Consider the following 22269-nt stretch of genomic DNA (forward strand, 5'->3'; position numbering starts at 1 on the left):
AAGAGAACAGGTGGGATCCCTGTTTAAACTCTCACCTGAAGCCCTGACAATGCAGTGTTCCCTCAGTGCCACGCTCCGAAAGCTAGTGATTCCAAACAAACCTGTTGGACTTTAACCTGGTGCTGTAAGACTTCTTACTGTGCTCACCCCAGTCCAACGCCGGCATCTCCACATCTTGAAAGGAGAGGACTGAGGAATGCTTGGTAAGGTCTGTAATAATGAAAGGATAGACGTGGAGAAGATGTTTCCACATGAGTCCAGAATGAAGGGACATGTAGATAGGGGCTGTTTAGCACACTGGGCTAAATTGCTGGCTTTGAAAGCAGACCAAGGCAGAATAGCAGCACGGTTCGATTCCTGTAACAGCCTCCCCGGACAGGCGCCGGAATGTGGCGACTAGGGGCTTTTCACAGTAACTTCATTGAAGCCTACTTGTGACAATAAGCGATTTTCATTTTTGATTTTCATAAGGCAGTCATTAATAATTCAAAAAGGGAATCCAGGAGAAACCTATTTACCCAAAGAGTATTGACGATGTGGAACTTGCTCCTGTGAGGAACAGTTGAAGCAAATGGCATGGATGTATCAGAAAGGAATTCCGATGAGCATATGAGGAAAAGGGAATTGAGGATTTTGCTGATCAAGTTAGGAGAGAAAGGGTGGGAGGAGTTTCGAATGGAGTACAAATACCAGCTTTAGTTGGACTGAATGGGCTGTTTCTATGCTGTCCGTCCTATACACTGACACATCCCAATGAAGATCAAAGTGATTTATCCAGGAAAGTACACCTGAAGCACGGCTTGCAGAGAAATGCTGTCTCGAGTGAGGTACTGGACGGAGCAGGACGACTGAAGTCTGCGGAACCCCTATTTCAATAAGCTTAAAGGCCCTTGTGTATACTGACTGTAAGAATGGGAGTCCCTCATCACTGGGAGTTCCTGTATATTGACTCTCTTCAATGCAATGAGGAAAATGACAGGATGTTCTCGTTCACTGGAGTTTCACAAACTAAAAACCACCCAAGATAATATCTCATTCAGCGGAGTTGTCGGTTTCACAGATCTGTGTGATTTATCATTTAGTCAGATCTTTGACCCACACACACTGTTCCTGCTTTCCTTTCTGTCAGCGCTGTGCTCCATCTGATAAGCTTGCCATGTGTTAATACAAGCTTCCTGCAATTTTTAGAATTTAGTTTCCACTCCCTGTCTTAAAATATGTTGTTTTATATTGAAAACGTACAGCCTGAAAGGAGACTATCCGGTCGGCAGGCTTGTACGGTTGAGGGATATCGGTGCTGGGTGGAATGGAGGATGTTTCTCTTGTAGGTGTCACACGTCAAGGCCAGGTACAGCATGGGACAGATATGGAATGAAACTTACTCTTCATATTGTCACATAATGGCTGTAGTATCATAGTGGTTATGTAATTGGCTGAGTAATTAGGAAGCCTGGGCTAATGCCCTGGATACGTGGGGGATCTAAATTCAGTTAATTAAAGGAATCTAAAATTAAAAAGCCAGCATCAGTAATGGTGACTGCGGTTCACTAATTCTCTTTTACTTGTGACTCAGACCCGCAGCAATGTGGCCGACTCTTAACTCCCGTCTGAAACGACCTCGCAAGATATCCCCTTGTTTGAGACTGCAGTGCAAAACTGTAACTATACACCAGACTAAAGCTGGGCTCTGCCATCCAGGGGCACTGAGATTCTAGATGTGAAAAAGCCCAGTCAGAAAAGTCTTCCTTGCCAACATCTGGGGATTTGTGCAAAACTAGGAAGACCTGACCCCGAGACTTGACATACTCTGTCAACGTGACAGACAAACTCACAGAATCATTCCTTTCAGCCAGGGTCCGACACTCCTCTTGTCACCGTCCTTTGGCATGTCCGTTCCTCCCAATCAAATGTATTGTGCGTTGCAGTTAACTACTAGTTCTCAGCCTTGGTTCAGCATGTAAACACTCTGAGTGACAAGCCCCTGATTCAAGTTAATACTCCAGAGACTTCACTGTGTAGCCCTTCTTATCTCCCCAAGAGGTACAACCATGGGAAGACGCTGTGGTCAAGCTCGATCTTCTCCACACTGCATCCTGTTTTCTTGCAAATGAGTTGCCGGATTATCAGAGATTGGAGGCAAGAACCATTTCCAACATAAAGGGCAGGCTCTTTGATTGAGGGAGATCTGACAAGTTGTCACAGCCTGAAATCAACCTGGGATCCTCCCATACCTGGATTGCTACAGTGGGGATTACATTTCCTAGCTGAGAGCGAGGAGTGAGTCTGGTGTTTATAATATTGCAAGATGCTGAGATCACTCAATTTTCAAACATTGGTGCAGCTTTTTTGACAAGTGATTTTAAAACAGTGTGTTCTAGTCAAGAATAATTTCAACTCAATATATTTTTCTCTGGAGACACCAGTATTGAGACACCAGTATTGAGACCTTGTAGACTATTCTACGAAAGGTGGTGGGGACCAGAGGAATTGTTTATATCCGTAATTTTAGAAGCCAGCTAATACTTTGGGATAAAATTCTTGACCCCTGCAGTACTGAGGGTATCTCAGAGACACTTCACTCTGGCCTGGACACCCCATATGTTCATCCCTGTAGAAAAGGAGACATTAAAATTTGAACCTGCTTTTCTGAGGCAGTGTTTAAAACCTAAAGAAATGAAAAATGAAATGAAAATCGCTTATTGTCACAAGTAGGCTTCAAATGAAGTTACTGTGAAAAGCCCCTAGTCGTCACATTCCGGCGCCTGTCCGGGGAGGCTGATACGTGAATTGAACCCGCGCTGCTGGTCTGCCTTGGTCTGCTTTCAAAGCCAGCGATTTAGCCCTGTGCTAAACAGTCCCTGCTCACAGCAGCAGTTAGCAATAAAGTTGACACAGTGGTTTTACACGTGTTGTGTTGAAATAGACCCACCTCAATAAAAGGTCGTTCCTGAATGTGAGTTCTGTCTGTGTGTCTGTGGAGGAATAAAGGAATAAATGAGTCAAGTTATTTAATCTAATTGGTGATTAATTATGAAGCCACTCATTAACAGACACCAAAACACCCTATATAGGTTATGATGCTGTATTTCCTGGAAGGCAATATTTCACTGTTTATGCCTCTGTTGAAAACCTATTTTCCAGCAAACCACTTTCTGAGGACGCAGTGCAAATTGAAAAGTCTGCACCATTGATATCCACACAGGGGGACAGTTCCTGAAGGTGCTGACTCTCACTGAGACACAGTTCCTGAAGGTGCTGACTCTCACTGAGACACAGTTCCTGATGGTGCTGACTCTCACTGAGACACAGTTCCTGAAGGTGCTGACTCTCACTGCAGGACAGTTCCTGAAGGTGCTGACTCTCACTGAGACACAGTTCCTGAAGGTGCTGACTCTCACTGAGACACAGTTCCTGAAGGTGCTGACTCTCACTGAGGGACAGTTCCTGGAGGTGCTGACTCTCACTGGGACACAGTTCCTGAAGGTGCTGACTCTCACTGGGGGACAGTTCCTGAAGGTGCTGACTCTCACTGGGAGACAGTTCCTGAAGGTGCTGACTCTCACAGGGGGACAGTTCCTGAAGGTGCTGACTCTCACTGGGACACAGTTCCTGAAGGTGCTGACTCTCACTGGGGGACAGTTCCTGAAGGTGCTGACTCTCACTGGGACACAGTCCCTGAAGGTGCTGACTCTCACTGGGACACAGTACCTGAAGGTGCTGACTCTCACTGGGACACAGTTCCTGAAGGTGCTGACTCTCACTGGGGGACAGTTCCTGAAGGTGCTGACTCTCACTGGGAGACAGTTCCTTAAGGTGCTGACTCTCACTGGGAGACAGTTCCTGAAGGTGCTGACTCTCACTGGGGGACAGTTCCTGAAGGTGCTGACTCTCACTGGGACACAGTTCCTGAAGGTGCTGACTCTCACTGGGAGACAGTTCCTTAAGGTGCTGACTCTCACTGGGACACAGTTCCTGAAGGTGCTGACTCTCACTGGGGGACAGTTCCTGAAGGTGCTGACTCTCACTGGGACACAGTTCCTGAAGGTGCTGACTCTCACTGGGACACAGTACCTGAAGGTGCTGACTCTCACTGGGGGACAGTTCCTGAAGGTGCTGACTCTCACTGGGAGACAGTTCCTGAAGGTGCTGACTCTCACTGGGAGACAGTTCCTGAGGGTGCTGACTCTCACTGGGGGACAGTTCCTGAAGGTGCTGACTCTCACTGGGGGACAGTTCCTGAAGGTGCTGACTCTCACTGGGAGACAGTTCCTGAAGGTGCTGACTCTCACTGGGACACAGTTCCTGAAGGTGCTGACTCTCCCTGGGAGACAGTTCCTGAAGGTGCTGACTCTCACTGGGACACAGTTCCTGAAGGTATTGACTCTCACTGGGGGACAGTTCCTGAAGGTGCTGACTCTCACTGGGGGACAGTTCCTGAAGGTGCTGACTCTCACTGGGGGACAGTTCCTGAAGGTGTTGACTCTCACTGGGACACAGTTCCTGAAGGTGCTGACTCTCACTGTGGGGAACTGTTCCTGAAAGTGGTATGTGTTTGGGTAGCTGTAGGATTGTTTTAACAGCTGGGCCTTCTCGATCTTGCTAGTCAAGCCATGTGTGTAGTGTTTTACTCACTGACATTTCCCAGATGAAAGATTCTACTTTGCAGATTCTGAAACTATGTGATTCTCTTTCTTCCTCTTTTTCTAAGCCTCTTGGGGAATAATGATTAATCCACATTTCCTGTCTTGCTTTCTGTGGCATTAATTCATCAAATCCAAGTCTAGTTACAGTTGCCTGAGACTGGGATGGAACAGAGTACCGCCAAGACACTAAATCAACGAAGACTGGCAAATTAAACATTCCATAGTGCCTACTTAGTTTCACCTAGCAAAAGAAAATGATTGCAAGGAATATATTTTTTAAAATGTGAACTCCGAGGGATCTTTTGTCGCTTGTATCCCTCAGTTGTCACCTTCAGAGGAAGAATACTCCCAAGAGCAGAATTTCAATTCACTCCAGTGACGCAGTTCAGCATGACTCATATCATGGCTTTGTTTTCAGGGAACAAAACAAAATGTTTGTCCAACATTTTTACACAAAGGTTGAACCTTCACAACCCGGTACACAATATCTGAGCAGTCAAATGCTTCTGATAGACTGGGAAGGAAGGCCACTACTTTCATCTTGCTACTTTCACTACTTACTTGTGGTCTCAAATACAATTACTTCAGTACCTCTCCCAAGACGCACACCATCCTGGCATGGAAATAATTTGCCATTCCTTCACTGTCGTTGGATCAAAATCCTGGACACTCTGTAACACCACTGTGGGTGTGCATACACCTCGGGGGCTCAAAGGTTCCTTCAACAGCTCCTTCCGAACCTACATCCATGACCATCTGAAACGCAGCAGATACCTGGGAACGAACACCACCACCTTGAAGTTCCCCTCCAATTCACTCACCATCCTGACTTGGAAGTATATCGCCGTTCCTTCACTGTCACTGGGTTAAAACCCTTGACACCCTCTCTAATGGCACTGTGGTTGCACCTACACCTCTGGGACTGCAGCGGTTGAAGAAGGCAGCTCACCCACCACCTTCTCGAGGGCAGCTCGGGATGGGCAACAAATGCAGGCCTCCCATGAAAGAATAAGGAAGGAAAGTCGGGATGTGTCTGGAGTGGGGGAGACTGGAAGATTTTCCACACAGCCACCAAGTAGTGACGTCTCCTGGAAGTTTGTGTATCTGGGTGATTGAGTATTTGCAGACACATGCCTGGGTGAAAGTTTGTCTGACCCTGTGTATGTACATGTGTATTGTGTGTGCACGTTCAGTACCAATTTTCAAGGTTTCATTTTTAAGAAAGGTGCAAATATAAGTGAGGGGGAACTTGAACTCAAAAATTGCAGGTACATTGAGAGCAAATCCATTTTTATATTGTGTTCCCGAAAAACCTGAAGCTAAGTGATGACCTAGATTTGTTCACATAGCTCATGGGCACTTTTTGGAACTGAATCCCAGATTTTAATTTTTTTTCCCCCCTATTTAAAAAAAATTTCCAATTAAGGAGCAATTTAGCGTGGCCAATCCACCTAGTTTGCACATCTTTTGGGTTGTGGGGGCGAAACCCATTCAAACACGGGGAGAATGTGCAAACTCCACACGGACAGTGACCCAGAGCCGGGATCGAACCTGGGACCCTGGCGCCGTGAGGCCCTAGAATCTCCGATTATTAATCTGAAATAGCCAGCTTCAAACCAATATAAATTCTTACTAGTGTCAGAGCACCAGGTATGGGCTAGTATATGAGTGTGAGCTCTCTGTATTTCCTGTAAGAGGCTTCATACACCAGTTGGAGACTGGGGTGGGCATTTAGTACATGTTGATGTGTGAAAATAATTTGCTTGTGCATCAAGTTACTGGGTGCCCATCCTCCCTTCCCATGCACTCAAAAGCTGAACTGTCCAGAAATTGTTGCAATTGTTGGCTGCCTCAATGAAAAAAGAACAATCTTTCCTCTGACTTTAATTGCTTAACTTAAATTCCAATTAAGGGGCAATTTAGCGTGGCCAATCCACGTACCCTGCACATCTTTGGGTTTGTGGAGGTGAGACCCACGCAGACACGGGGAGAATGTGCAAACTCCACACAGGCAGTGACCCGGGGCTGGGAGTGAGCCCGGGTCATCGGTGACGTGAGGCAGCAGTGCTAACCACCGTGCCGTCCCTCCCGTGCTTAACTTTTGATCTTCAATTTTTCTTTCTCCTCCATTGGAAGGATGGACCTGGTGGGGCAATAGGGTTTAAATAGAACTGATGCTAAAAAAGCAGATGGAGATTGTTCATCCCTTGGGAGATGGAGTCTGTACACATGTTCCTTCAGTGAGTAGGTTGGGGTAGCTCAGGCCATGGATTTTTCCATAAACCATTCCAGTATCTACAAAGATCTGTAGCAGATGGAGTTGTGGGTCAGCCTGCAAGATATAACTCTTCCCTTCATGTCCAAATAACATAACAGCACATCTGTGGAGTCTCCAATTTCCCGTTAGTAGAATATGTGTTTCTCAATGTAATTTCTCTGGGGTCTGCTCTGTCTATTAAAGTGGATAATTTCCACACGCATTTTCTGAGTTCAATCGGCTGTTGACACAGGGGAATGGGAACCATCTTTGATTTCTGGCACGCCGTAGTTCAGGCGCACGGCAAGACTGCTCCAACTTAGGGGGCAGCAGGGTAGCATGGTGGTTAGCATAAATGCTTCACAGCTCCAGGGTCCCAGGTTCGATTCCCGGCTGGGTCACTGTCTGTGTGGAGTCTGCACGTCCTCCCCGTGTGTGCGTGGGTTTCCTCCGGGTGCTCCGGTTTCCTCCCACAGTCCAAAGATGTGCGGGTTAGGTGGATTGGCCATGCTAAAATTGCCCGTAGTGTCCTAATAAAAAGTAAGGTTAAGGGGGGGGGTGTTGTTGGGTTATGGGTATAGGGTGGATACGTGGGTTTGAGTAGGGTGATCATGGCTCGGCACAACATTGAGGGCCGAAGGGCCTGTTCTGTGCTGTACTGTTCTATGTTCTATGTTCTAATGTGCTTTGGTTCATTCGGAATGCCTGTTTCCGCAGCAGACAATCCCGGCTCTCCGAGTTTGAGCGCTGAAGTGTAGAAAGTTTAACGCTATGGACCCTTGTTCACAGAGAGCTGGGCTGAGACCTGGATTCTTGGGGTCCCTTCACCGAATCCTCCGTAAAGCTCTTTGTTACATCTCAACATCTGTCTGTTCTTTTGTAAATTTCTGGCCCTGCTCAAATATTGTGGCATTCTACCTCCGCAACCTCCACCGGACCTGGCATTGCTTTCTTTGTGTCGGTGTCTGATGGGGTGTATTTCTGCTTCGTACATAGATGCAGCTGTCCTCTGGTCAAGCATTGTGCAAGTTTTGTACAAAAGTGTTTCCCTAAATATAAATTCTGCTGTTGAGATTACCAAACTCATTTCACAACCTTTTAAACCAGTAATAAGTAGAAGAGACTTTTTCAACTCCTCAGTCTAGCCTGGAGTTAAACCAGGGTGCCAGAGTTGAAGGTTTAATGTCGACGACATTGGGCCGCCCACCTCTCCACGATATTATATTTTACCTGTAATACTGAATGAAATTTCTTGATGTTGTTGAAACTCACTCACCTTCTCCTTAACGTTTTTGGCACCTTGGAAGTTCCCCATATGGATCGGTTTATCTCTCCCCGCCACCAGATACAAGTTGGAGACGGTAAGTTGATTTATGATTCTCTTAGTTGTGATACTTTTTATATCAGAAATTCTCTCAAGTTCTTCAATCTCGTGCGAAATTATTACTGTGCTGAGTTTGCGCTGGTGAATGGCCCTTTATTCTGAAAGGTTAGCCGCCACGGTTGGCGCAGGAACAAGTTGGTGCTGGGACTGGATTTGAAGACGCTGCTGGAATCAACTTATCGGTGTGAGAAAGTTAAGGAGAGGTTTAACAGGGACGTTCAATATCATGACATTTTAATAGAGCAGATCAGGAGAAACTGGTAGCCAGGACAGCTGCTAACCAGAGTACAGATTTAAAATAACTGGAACATACAACTAGGGGAGGTGGGAGTTTTCCTGTACAGTGAATTGTGATCTGGAATGCGCTGCCTGAAAAAGAGATGGAAACATTCATTAATACCTCTCTTAAAATAGGAAATTGAGAAATACTTGTTGCAGGGCAGAGGAGAAAGAACACAGCAGTGGGATGAATTGGATAGCCCCCTTCAAAGAGCTGGTATTAGCATAATGGGCCAAATGGCCATCTCCTCTGCGGTATCATTGCTTGGTGGTTGATGAGGAATGTTCATTCACTACAGTGTTTATTCTGTGAAGGTCTCCCAAACCAATACATAGAATCCCTGCAGCGCAGAAGGAGGCCATTCAGCCCATCGAGTCTGCACCTGCCCTCTGAAAGAACACCCTAAACCAGGATCCCACCCTACCCCTGCAACCCCACCTAACCTGCACATCACTGGACACCAAGGAGCAATTTATCATGGCCAATCCACCTAACCTGCACATCTTTGGACTGTGGGAGGAAACCGGAGCACCCGGAGGAAACCCACGCAGACATGGGGAGAATGTGAAAACTCCACACAGACTGTGACCCACGGCCGGAGTTGAACCCGGGTCCCTGGCGCTGTGAGGTAGCAGTGCTAACCACTGTGCTAGCATGCTGCTGATTCAGGCCGAGTGCTAATTTGGGGATTATATATTTCTACCCAGCAGCTTCATTTCTTTATTGCCGGGGACAAGTTCTGCAAGATTACTCTGACACCTCACCAAATTGTCCATCCTCCATATAAGACAGTGAGAGCAGGTCAGCTTTAAGATTAAAGAAGTAAAAAGCCTGCTGCATACCCCATAACCGGTTTACCCCTGTAGACTGATCAGCTGTAGAATGGGAGAAATAGTACAAAATCGGAATATCATCATAGAATTTAAAGTGCAGAAGGAGGCCATTCGGCCCATCGAGTCTGCACCAGCTCTTGGAAAGAGCACCCTACCCAAGGACAACACCACCCTATCCCCATAACCCAGTAACCCCACCCAACACTAAGGGCAATTTTGGACACTGAGGGCAATTTATCACGGCCAATCCACCTAACCTGCACATCTTTGGACTGTGGGAGGAAACCGGAGCACCCGGAGGAAACCCACGCACACACTGGGAGAACGTGCAGACTCCGCACAGACAGTGACCCAAGCCGGGAATCGAACCTGGGACCCTGGAGCTGTGAAGCAATTGTACTATCCACAATGCTACCGTGCTGCCCTTTAAACTCATGAAAGTTTTCCACATACTGAGGGTGGATTTGCACTGAATAGTTCGTCAGCGAAACTTCAGGACTGCTGATTTCAGCTCAGCCCCCGAACATTTCCCGTGTGCATTCAACAATGAATTTGAAGTGTAAAAGCCTATGCCAAAGGCAGTCGGACTCTGCAGGAACGCAGTTGCGGAAGGTACGGCCCAGTGTGGCGCTGGACCTTGCCAAAGCCTAGCAATATTGCACACCTGTGCCGACCTCCAAGGTTCTTCCTCAAGTTGTGAGCACCGTTCGGGACTTCTTGCATTGAATCGCTCCAGTAATGTTCAGCTATTGGAGGTTATAGAATTCCAGGACAGTAACGATATTTAAAAATGGAAAAGTATATTGGACTGAGTGACACTGCCGTAGCTTCCTATTGTACCGTTCAGTCTCTTCATCTTCATGGAACACATTGAATTCCTCCCTAAGCTCACATGAAAAGCCTGTTTCTAAACATTTACTCTGCAACTCGATTGCCCTTTGGGTAAAATAGCTTTAGTTGACCACTCTTCACATTCCTGACTTCCTTGTTTTTGACTTGTGTCCCCAATGCATGCTCTCTCCATTGGGAGCAAGGTGTCTGGATCAGTTCATGGCGGGAAAAATACAATTGGGTTTCACCTCACCCTCTCCTATATCCCAAAGAGAACAAATCTGCGATCCTTGGGTTTTCCTCAACCTTAATTCCCGATAACCACCTCTTCCACTAACCACCTGGAGAAATTCTGGTAATTAGGTACACGGGCAGGTTGACTTTAAATTTGGGCGTGTTAGCTTGTTTCAGTTCTTGCCTCTGAGTCAGAAGATTTATACACTCCAGGATTGGAGTACCCAATCCACGCTGCCACTTGAGAGTAGGACTGAGAGCATGGATCATTGTCACAGGTGCCAGTGTACAGAAATGCTAAACTCGCTGCCAGTATTAGAAGAGTAGAGATTTCTCTCCAAGCCCTGGCTGATGATCCTCTCTCTACATCATCCTGCTGCTGTCTGTAGGGCCGAGATGTGCTTTCCTGTGTTACAGCAACCATTACCTGTCTCAGAAAATTAATTTTGGGCGAAGTGCTGTAAGTTGTTCTGAGATGCGATTATGAGGTTACATAAATGCAAACCTGACTTCCTTTAATTCCTTGCCGCCACCATCTTCTGTAAATTGATGGATTTGTTCCATAAAGGAAAGTTAAATGGATTTAAACTTGCCATTTATCATTTTGTCCTAAAAATAAAATGTTTTGATGAATAATTGACCTGTTTGTTGGCTCGGAGCTGCTCTGTGGTCAGCTTGTTCTGCTTCCAAGTTTATGCTTCGTTTAAATGCTCCAATGCATAATGTTTCATCGAATCCCTCCAGTGCAGAAGGAGGCCATTCGGCCCATTGAGCCTGCACTGACCCTCTGAAAGAGCACCTTCTCCAGGACCACTCCCCCAGCCCTATCCCCATAACCCCACCTGACCTTTGAGGATCAATTTATAAAGGCTAATCCACCTGCAGATCTTTGAACTGTGGGAGGAAACGCGGAGCAGCCGCTATCTGGGTTTCATTGCTGCTCTGTGATGACTTTGTTGCTTTTACCTGGGGTGCTGCAACTAGCCTCTTTTTTTAATTCTTTAATTGTCTCACTGGCAAGGCCAGTTCATCTCTAATTGCCCTTGAGAAGGTGGTGGCGGGCTACTTTCCTGAACCACTGCAGTCTGCCTGGTGTAGGTACACCCACCGTGCTGTTAGGGAGGGAGTTCTAGGATTTGAACCCAGTGTCCTGATCTCAGGAGGAGGCTAAGGGCTCCTACTCTCGATCCAATGAATTCCAGGAAGTGCACGTATGCGAGTAATGGGTGAGAAATAAATTGGGTAGACTTCAAGTTCCTCGCAGTACTGTCAAACCACCTGCTGCATTCCGTGTCCCGTGGATTCGGTCACTTGACTGATCTGCCGGGGTCAGGTGGGCGGGTGGTCATCTGGTGGAACCATATCCCAGCCTCTGCTCGAAAGGAGGAGGAAAGTGGGTAGAAATTTAAACTCATGCAATGTGAACTTTGCACATGTCTCTTGCTCTCAGTCTTAACCTTTGGGCACCCATATTGCATTGTGTAGCCAAGTCCTGTAGCAAACTCGTGGGAACTGGCAAAGTGATTCTTCTCAGGGATTCACGGTGTCGCAAGTTGAGCTGCTTCTGGGACCAGAAAAAAGATGAGAAAAGCTGAAACTAGAGGTCTGCCCATTTGTACATCTGCCAGTTCGCTTTGAGCACGGACCATGCCTTACATGTGCAATATAATATTTGTACAGTCTGTTTTTATTGTGAATGCACACTTTAGTTTAAGAAATGCTGATTTCTGTTTTATTTGACTGAATGCTGTCGTCTTCTTTGATTTTTAAAAAAATCCATGAATATCACGAATGCTGCTGATTACTCGCTCTTATTAACCACACGCTCTGCAAGGAAACCCTGTGCTTGTTAAGACTTAAGCTTGCATTAACTACTAATAACAACTATTTAAGCTCAATGTTTAGTGTGTGGTGTGATATGATTGCACAAGGGTTTCGATGAGATGTGTTTAAGCAAAGCCACTTGATTTCAGAATAGCTTAATCCTCCACCACCGCACACGCACATACACCTCATGAGAGTGTACGAATATGCATGTGCTTTACAAAGGATAGGGTGTCAACTGGGTGGTGTGATCGCAACACAAGAAACATAGCCTACCAGCGCAAGAGGATTCCTCTGCTGTGACAGTAACGGCCTCAGTGTGGGTAAGACACATAAATTGAAACCTACATAAATCTGTTCACAAAAAGATTCACTTTCCTATCAAAACTTGAACATTGCACTTGAGCATGGTCAGATGTGCATGCTGCAATGAGGTTAAGACTGAAGACCTGGGGGTTTGACTGAACTTGGCTGATCCTGTGATGCCAGCTATTGCCAGCTAGGTTTTAGTACGTCGTCTTTTAATATACCCCTCTCTCTTTTCCTCTATGATTTCCTTTGCATGTGAATTTTTTTCTCTGTGTCTATCGGTTCACAGTGCCCTCTCTTTCCCTTCCTGAATTCTAGCAACATAGAATATTCTGATAAATGCTAAGATTCTTTGAAGCTTTTTTTAATATGTTTGTGTTTTCCCTTTTTAACATCAGATCTGTAACACAAAACCATAAGACATAGGAGCACAATTAGGCCATTTGGCCCATCGAGTCTGCTCCGCCATTTGATCATGGCTGGTGTGTTTCTCATCCCCATTCTCCTGCCTTCTCCCCATAATCCCTGATCCCCTTATTAATCAAGAACCTATCTATCTCAGGGCAGCACGGTGGTGCAGTGGGTTAGCCCTGCTGCCTCACGGCGCCAAGGGCCCAAGTTTGATCCCGGACCCGGGTCACCGTCCATGTGGAGTTTGCACATTCTCTCTGTGTCTGCGTGGGTTTCGCCCCCACAACCCAAAGATGTGCAGGGTAGGTGGATTGGCCACGCTAAATTGTCCCTTAATTAGAGATAAAAGAATTGGGCACTTTAAATTTATTTTTAAAAAAGAACTGTCTTGAAGACGTTCAGTGATTTGGCCTCCTCAACCTTCTGCGGCAAAGAGTTCCACAGATTCACCACCCTCTGGCTGAAGAAATTCCTCCTCATCTCTGTTTTAAAGGATCGTCCCTTCAGTCTGAGGCTTCTTGTCTCTCCTACTTGTGGAAACATGTGAGACTTAATCTTTGAATTGATCCAGTCCTCCATTTATCCATTTAACTCAATTTCATCCCTTAAAGGCTACACATCAATATGTAAGCTTCTTTCAAAGGTTCCCTCTGGTGAATTTTGAACATTTCTTGCTCCTATTAATTAAATCCACAACCCAAATGTGCTTGTGTTCACATGGCAAGAGAGGAAGGTGCTGTCGCTCCAGTGCAGTATCGAGGGAATGCTGCACAGTTGGAGATGCTGCCTTATGGATGGGAACCTCTGTAAAGATTCCGAGTCGGGGGAATCAAGGACAAGAGAAAAAAACAGCAAGGAGAATAAGGAAAGTGATGGGCAGATAAATCAAGGGCCTGCATCAGATAATGACACTGTTTAAAAAAAAAAAATAGTAGGGACGGGAGAAGGAAAGTTAAAAGGTCTAGCTTTTAAGGTTTTGTACTGGAAAGCATGGAGCATTCTTTTTTTCAAAAAAAGGAATGAATTAGTTGCGCTGATAGATGTAAAGGGGTATGATATATTGGGATGACGGAGACAAGGTGACACAGGATGGGAACTAAATATTGAGGGCTATTCAGTTTTTAGGGAGGCCAGACAGAAAGGAAAAGGTGGTGGGAATGCATTGTTGATTAAAGAAGATATTGATGCAACATTGAGGAAAGACATTAGCACGAATGATGTGGAATCTGTATGGGTCGAGTTAAGCAACACCAAGGGGCAAAAAACATTCATAGGGGCGGTATGCAGACCACCAAACTGCAGTGGTAATGTTGGAAATAGCATTAGACAGGAAATGAGAGATGCATGTGATAAAGGAACATCTGTGATTATGGGTGACTTTAATCTGCATATAGATTGGGCGAGCCAAATTAGTCACAGTGCAATAGAGGAGGAATTTCTGGAGTGTATACGGAGGAATTTCTGGAGTGTCTTCTGCACCAGTACATTGAGGAACCAACAAGGGAACAGGCCATCTTCAACTGGGTATTGTGCAACAGGAAATAATTAGTTGGCAATCTAGTCGTGAGAGAACCTTTAGGCTTGATGGCCATAATACAATAGAATTCTTTATCAAGTTGGATAATGAGATAGTTGATTCTGAAACCAGGGTCCTGAATATTAATAAAGGTAACTATGATGGTATGAGACATGAAATGAAAATGAAAATCGCTTATTGTCACAAGTAGGCTTCAAATGAAGTTATTGTGAAAAGCCCCTAGTAGCCACATTCCGGCACCTGTTTGGGGAGGCTGATACGGGAATTGAACCGTGCTGCTGGCCTGCCTTGGTCTGCTTTAAAAGCCAGATCTTTAGCCCTGTGCTAAACCAGCCCCTGAGCTGGCTGTGATGGGCTGGTACTGAAAGGAAGGACAGGCAATCGCAGCATTCAAGGAACTAATAGGTGAACTCCAAAAGTTGTTTATTCCTATTTGGCGCAAGAGTAGAAATGGAACTGTGGCCAAACCAAGGGAAACTAGCGATAGTATTAGATTCAAAGAAGAGGCATACAAATTAGCAAGAAAAAGCAATAGACATGAGGATTGGGAACAGTTTCAAATTCAGCAAAATTAAACCAAGGGATTGATGAAGAAGGGGAAAATAAAACAGGAAAGTAAGCTGGCGGAGAATATTAAAACTGACTGTAAAAGTTTCTATAGGTATGTAAAGAGAAAAAGATTAATAAACGTCAGAAATTAGGAATTCATAACAGGGAACAAAGAAATGGCTGAGGAACTAAATTTGTACTTTGCTTCTGCCTTCACAAAGGACGACATGAATAATGTACTGGAAGCTCTGACTAACAAGGTTTAGTGAGCTGAAGGAAATTAGTAGAGAAATGACTTTGTGGAAATTAATGGGATTGAAGGCAGTTAAATCGCCAGGGCCGGATAATCTTCAATCCAGAGGATTTAAGGAAGTGACCCGAGAAATAGTAGATCCATTGGTGATCATTTTCCAAAATTCTTTGGACCCTGGAATGGTTCTGAAAGATTAGAGGGTAGCTAATATAACTCAGCAATTCAAAAAGGGAAGTAGAGATAGCAGGGAACTATAGATTAGCGAGCCTAATGTCGGTAGTAGGGAAGTTGCTAGAGTTCATTATCAGGGATTTCATAGCACATCATTTGGAAAGCTTTGGTATAATCAGACAAAGTCAGAATGGATTTATAAAGGGAAAATCATGCTTCACAAACCTACTAAAATTCTTTGAGGATGTAACTAATAGAGTTGACCAGGGAGAACCGGTGGATGTGGTTTATTTAGACTTTCGGAAGGTTTTCGAAAAGGTCTCACATAGCCGATTACTACGTAAAGTTAAAGCGCATGGGATTCCAGGTGGTGTCTTGTGATGGATAGAAAGCTGGTCAGCAGACAAGAAGCAAAAAGATGGAATAAATGGGTCCTTTTCCGATTGGCAGGCAGTGACTAGTGGGGTACCGCAGGGATCTGTGCTAGGACCCGAACTATTGCCATTACATATTAATGATTTGGACTAGGGAATTAAATGTATTATCTTCAAATTTGCAGATGATACAAAATTTGGTGGGGGGTGAGCTGTGAGGAGGATGCAGAGATGTTTCAGTGTGATTTGGGCAGGCTGAGTGAGTGGGCACATGCATGGCAGATACAGTATAATGTGGATAAATGTGAGGTTATCCACTTCTGTAGCAAAAATAGGAAGGCAGATTATTATTTGAATGGGTGTAAATTGAGAGAGGCGGATACTCAGCGAGACCTTGGTGTCCTCGTGCATCAGGCACTGAAAGTAAGCGCGCAGGTGTAGCAGGTGGTAAAGAAGGCGAATGTATATTGGCCTTCATAGCGAGAGGATTTGAGTTTCGGAATAGGGTTGTTTCACTGCAATTGTATAGGGCATTGGTGAGGCCATACCTGGAGTATTGTGTGCAGTTTTGGTGTCCTTACCTGAGGAAGGATGTTCTTGCTATGGAGGGAGTGTAGCGAAGGTTTACCAGGCTGATTCCTGGGATGGCTGGACTAAGTCGGTTAGGATTATATTCATTGGAGTTTAGAAGTGAGGGGGGATCTCATAGAAACTTACAAAATTCTAACAGGATTAGACAGGGTAGGTTCAGAAAGAATGTTCCTGCTGGTGGGGGAGTCCAGAACTAGGGGTCGTAGTTTGAGGATAAGGGATAAACCTTTTAGGACTGAGGTGAGGAGATATTTCTTCACCCAGAGAGTGGCGAATCTATGGAATTCACTACCACAGAAAGTAGCTGAGGTGAAGATGTTAGTTAGATATAGCTCTTCAGGCAAAAGGGATGCAGGGTTAGGGGTGAAGCTAGGATCTGGGTATTGAACTTGATGATCAACCATGATCATAATGAAGTGCCGAATGGACTCCTGCCTCTGTTTTCGAAGTATGTTTCTATGTATGGATGAGATCTAAATTCAAGTCCTATCTGCCCTCTACATGAATGCAAAACATCCCATGGTGCTGTTTTGAAGAAGAACAGGGGCGTTGTCTGGTTACTTCGCCAATGTTTATCCCCTCAAACAACATCGCTGAAACAGGTTTTCCGACTATTATTCCATTGAACACAGAAACATCCAACAAATGATCTGCCACACTCCTAGGGTAGGTACAGCACGGAGTTAGATACAGAGTAAAGCTCCCTCTACACTGTCCCCATCAAACACTCCCAGGACAGGTACAGCACGGGGTTAGATACAGAGTAACGCTCCCTCTCCACTGTCCCCATCAAACACTCCCAGGACAGGTACAGCACGGGGTTAGATACAGGGTAAAGCTCCCTCTACACTGTCCCCATCAAACACTCCCAGGGCAGGTACAGCACGGGGTTAGATACAGAGTAAAGCTCCCTCTACACCATCCCCATCAAACACTCCCAGGACAGGTACAGCACGGAGTTAGATACAGAGTAAAGCTCCCTCTACACTGTCCCCATCAAACACTCCCAGGACAGGTACAGCACGGGGTTAGATACAGAGTAAAGCTCCCTCTACACCATCCCCATCAAACACTCCCAGGACAGGTACAGCACGGAGTTAGATACAGAGTAAAGCTCCCTCTACACTGTCCCCATCAAACACTCCCAGGACAGGTACAGCACGGGGTTAGATACAGAGTAACGCTCCCTCTACACTGTCCCCATCAAACACACCCAGGACAGGTACAGCACAGGGTTAGATACAGAGTAAAGCTCCCTCTTCGCTGTCCACATCAAACACTCCCAGGACAGGGACAGCACGGGGTTAGATACAGAGTAAAGCTCCCTCTACACTGTCCCCATCAAACACTCCCAGGGTAGGTACAGCACAGGATTAGATACAGAGTAAGGCTCCCTCTACACTGTCCCCATCAAACACTCCCAGGACTGGTACAGCACGGGGTTAGATACAGAGTAAAGCTCCCTCTACACTGTCCCCATCAAATACTCCCAGGACAGGTACAGCACGGGGTTAGATACAGAGTAAAGCTCCCTCTACACTGTCCCCATCAAATACTCCCAAGACAGGGACAGCACGGGGTTAGATACAGAGTAAAGCTCCCTCTACACTGTCTCCATCAAACACTCCCAGGGTAGGTACAGCACAGGATTAGATACAGAGTAAGGCTCCCTCTACACTGTCCCCATCAAACACTCCCAGGACAGGTACAGCACGGGGTTAGATACAGAGTAAAGCTCCCTCTCCATTGTTTCCAGCAACACTGTTCACATGTATTCCCTTTTATCAGTGGATCCTGTTAGAAATCGACAGATGTAACCGGGATTCAACATGTGTTGCCAATGTGGTTGAACAGCTCACTACAGGCTCTAGCGGTTGCCTCCCCCTGGAGTTTGTGTTACTAATGTTTAGGGGAGGGACAAGGGGGGTGTTTTTGGCACGGTAATATTGCTAAATGAGTGAGGTGAGTGGCTTCAGTGATCTTTTTCCACCTTTCTGATTATGTGGTCATTTGTGCTAAATACTAGAGTATGTTCCCTGGATCAGTCAGCATGTTCAGGAAAAGGTGAACTGTTTTCAATAGACACAGAGTGAGGGGTAATACTCGGTGCTTGTATCAAATCGTCTTGTGCCTTGATTTCTCCAGTTTACAGGACCAGTACAGCCTGGATGTTGCACTAACATTCCTCCTCCAAACCAATCAAATGTGGCGGTACCATTTCTTTCGCTGTGCCTGCCTCTGCTCCTGATATCGATAGACCGCACTGGTTTGCTGCTGACTCCCATTTCTCTCTATCGCTCTCTCACTAACACATTCGTATGTGGAGAGTCAAAGTGAATCAAAACGTCGTAATTTTTTTTTGCTTTGCGAAGGAGCATCCCGCCATGGGGAAGTGAGGAGAAACCGCCTGGATTGAGACTGATCTCGGCCCTCAGCAGGTGATGCATTTTCACAATCTTACTCCTGCACTGTCTAGGAGGTTCTCTCTCTCTCTCTGCCTTTAGAACCACCTGCATTCTCTCAGCTGGACTTCCTGCAATTCCATTTCTGGCTTATTATGGATTGAGCTCCCGGTAATCAAAAGGCCTCCGTCATCTCAACAGTGTTACTTTTAATTCTTGTCCACCAGCACTCCCAATTTTCTTTATTCCCCCCTCCCTTTCCCAGCCTGCTCCCGAGCATGGTGTTCCTGAGTGACCTCGTGTGAATTTCCAAATTTTGAGATTTTGTTAAAAGACCTAGAAATTTTGTTTCGACAATATTGTAATTTTGTGAGGGATTTGTCGATTTATCGCAGAACACAATTCACGGGATTGAGCAGACAGGGAGTTGTTTAATAACTCAATCCGTGTGCCATTAATAAAATCCTGAGTGTTGACAGTTCTGCTCCCTCACATGTTTGAGAGGCTCCTAGCTTTCAGCCATAGCAGTAGTGAGGTCGCACATTTAGAGGCGCACAATTGGATGGATGAGTCTTGTTGGTGCTGTGTCCCCTCGAATATCTGGTCGTACTGACAGCAGCGATGAAACAAGCGTAAAGTTTAAGTTTGAAATGAATTGTCGACCCAATTAATTTTCAGTAACAGAATAAACAAATTAGAATAATTAATTGTAGACTTAACCAATTGTACCCCCAGTAGTGAAACAGCTCACTGATGGGCAAAGTGAAATGTGTTTACCTTTTAAAATCTGCTGGAAGAGTTTTCAGTGCAGTCATTGCCTGTTATTTAGTCATCGTGATGTTTGGGAGGAGTTTTGTGTGTATATTATTTATCCTCCAACTTTATATCTTCTCTGCTACCAGTTATTCGAATGGACCTGCCTACAGAGGCCGAATGTCTCTTTGTCAGTTGTGGCTCAATGGGTAAAGTTTGTACCTCTTGAGTCAGGAGGTCACGGATGCAGGTTACACTCCAGAGACTTGAGCATAAATCCTTTGGGGCTGATGCTTCCAGTGCAGCAGTGCAGGACTCCTGCACTGTCTCAGGTGCCTATTGTCAGATGAGACCCACTTGTCCTCGCTGGTTGGTGTCAGGTGGAGCTGAAACACCCAGTGATGCAATTTCAAAGAGCAGGCAAATTGTTCCCCATGTCCTTAGCCACCATTTATTATTTTAAAAATCAGATTATCTGTTTATCATCATGTTGCTGCTGTGGGAACTTTCTTTGTGCATATTTATACTGTCATACTTCCTATATTGCAACATTTCAAAAGCACTTTGGGATGTCCTGAGGTTGTGAAAGGCTCCATGTAAATGTTATCCTTTTTTATTTCTCTTCTTTCACTCTCGCTGTCTCCTCGTCACTTCAACAGGACCAACTCTGACTCTGCTCTCCATACCAGCGCTCTGAATCCCAATCCGCAGGATGCCTTCATGGGAGGGAACCAGTTGTTTGCACAGCAGGATCGGCGACACGGTGAGGTCATACACAATTTCCTCTGGCAGTCTGGAATAATAAACATGGCCAGGGTTCGAAGGACCGAGACTGAGGAGATTGGGCTTAGACCCTCGGGAGTTTAGAAGAATGAGAGGCGATTTTGTTGAAATGTAGAAAATTATTTTCAGGGCTTGATGAGGTAAATGCTGAGAAGCTGGATTCCCCCCTGGCTGGAGAATCTAGAAGTCGGGGGACATATTCTCAGGATAAAGAGTCAGCCATTGGGGTCTGGGATGAGTGGAAATTTTTTCCTGCAAAGTGTGAGAATGATCATGGAGTTCTGTACCCCAAAGAATGTCCAGTCGTTTAGAATCATCGAATCAACAGTGCAGAAGGAGGCCATTTGGCCCATCAGGTCTGAACCGGCCCTTGTAAAGAGCACCCTACCTAAGCCCATACCATTACTCTATCCCAGTAACCCCACCCAACCCTTTTGGACACTAGGGGCAATTTAGCATGTCCAATCCACCTAACCTGCACATCTTTGGACTGTGGGAGGAAACCGGAGCACCCGGAGGAAACCCACGCAGACACGGGGAGAACGTGCAGACTCCGCACAGGCAGTGACCCAAGCTGGGAATCGAACCTGGGACCCTGGAGCTGTGATGGAATTGTGCTAACCACTATGCTACCGTGCTGTTATATTGAAAACAGATCGATAGCTTTTAGTACTCGAAGAAAATCAAGGAATACAGGGATGGTGGTTGGGGGGGGGGGGGTTTGCGAATAGGGTATCTCTGGCTTTTAAAATTCATTTACGGGATGTGGGCGTCGCTGATTAGGCCAGAATTCATTGCCCATCCCTAATGGCTCCTTGAGAAGGTGGTGGGGAGCTGCCTTCTTGAACCCGCTGCAGTCCATGTGGTGTAGGTACACCCATAGTGCTGTTAGGGAGGGAGTTCCAGGATTTTGACCCAGCGACAGTGAAGGAACGGCCGTTAGATTTCCCAGTCAGCAAATGCAGTCAGGTAAGGCCCCGGGGCCGGACGGGTTCCCGGCAGAATTTTACAAAAAATATGCGGACCTGGTGGGTCCCCTGCTGGTGCGAACTTTCAATGAGGCGTGGGAGGGGGGGGCTTTGCCCCCGACGATGTCGCGGGCACTGATCTCTTTGATCCTAAAACGGGATAAGGACCCCTTGCAGTGCGGATCATATAGGCCTATTTCACTCCTTAACGTAGACGCTAAGTTGCTGGCGAAGATCCTGGCTACCAGGATAGAGGATTGTGTGCCAGAGGTAATTCATGAAGATCAGACAGGGTTTGTCAAGGGGCGGCAGCTCAACACGAATGTGCGGAGACTGCTCAATGTTATCATGATGCCGGCAGTGGAGGGGGAGGCGGAGATAGTGGTGGCGCTGGATGCAGAGAAGGCGTTTGATAGAGTTGAGTGGGGGTACCTATGGGAGGTGCTGGAGAGGTTTGGATTTGGGGAGGGATTCATCAAATGGGTGAGGCTGCTTTACGCGGCGCCGATGGCGAGTGTAGTCACAAATGGAAGGAGATCGGAGTATTTTAGGCTTTATCGTGGGACCAGGCAGGGGTGTCCCCTGTCCCCCCTGCTCTTTGCACTGGCGATTGAACCGCTGGCCATGGCGTTGAGGGAGTCAGGGAAGTGGAGGGGTCTGGTGCCGGGGGGGGGGGGGGGGGGGGGGAGCACCGGGTATCGCTGTATGCAGACGACCTGCTGTTATATGTGGCGGACCCAGAGGGGGGAATGCCGGGGGTGATGGAACTGTTAGCGGAATTTGGGGGCTTCTCGGGCTATAAGCTGAACTTAGGAAAGAGCGAGGTATTTGTAGTGCACCCGGGAGATCAGGAGGAGGGAATTGGGAGGCTCCCCTTCAGGA

The 22269-nt window shown here is 46.2% G+C and overlaps 1 protein-coding gene across 3 annotated transcripts in view; it reads left to right on the forward strand.

Moving 5' to 3' along the window:
* crtc3 (CREB regulated transcription coactivator 3) overlaps positions 1–22269 on the forward strand; it is an 84845-nt gene that overhangs the window by 44178 nt on the left and 18398 nt on the right. For 2 of the 3 annotated variants that reach the window (XM_038784541.1, XM_038784539.1), the window contains exons 4-6: positions 8200–8261; positions 18854–18919; positions 20296–20399. In XM_038784541.1, the coding sequence (XP_038640469.1) occupies positions 8200–8261; positions 18854–18919; positions 20296–20399 (232 nt within the window). The remainder of the gene's footprint in view (positions 1–8199; positions 8262–18853; positions 18920–20295; positions 20400–22269) is intronic. The other variant, XM_038784540.1, reaches the window with a different exon arrangement.

The sequence above is a fragment of the Scyliorhinus canicula genome, chromosome 24, assembly GCF_902713615.1.
Source record: "Scyliorhinus canicula chromosome 24, sScyCan1.1, whole genome shotgun sequence".
Taxonomy (NCBI): Eukaryota; Metazoa; Chordata; class Chondrichthyes; order Carcharhiniformes; family Scyliorhinidae; genus Scyliorhinus; species Scyliorhinus canicula.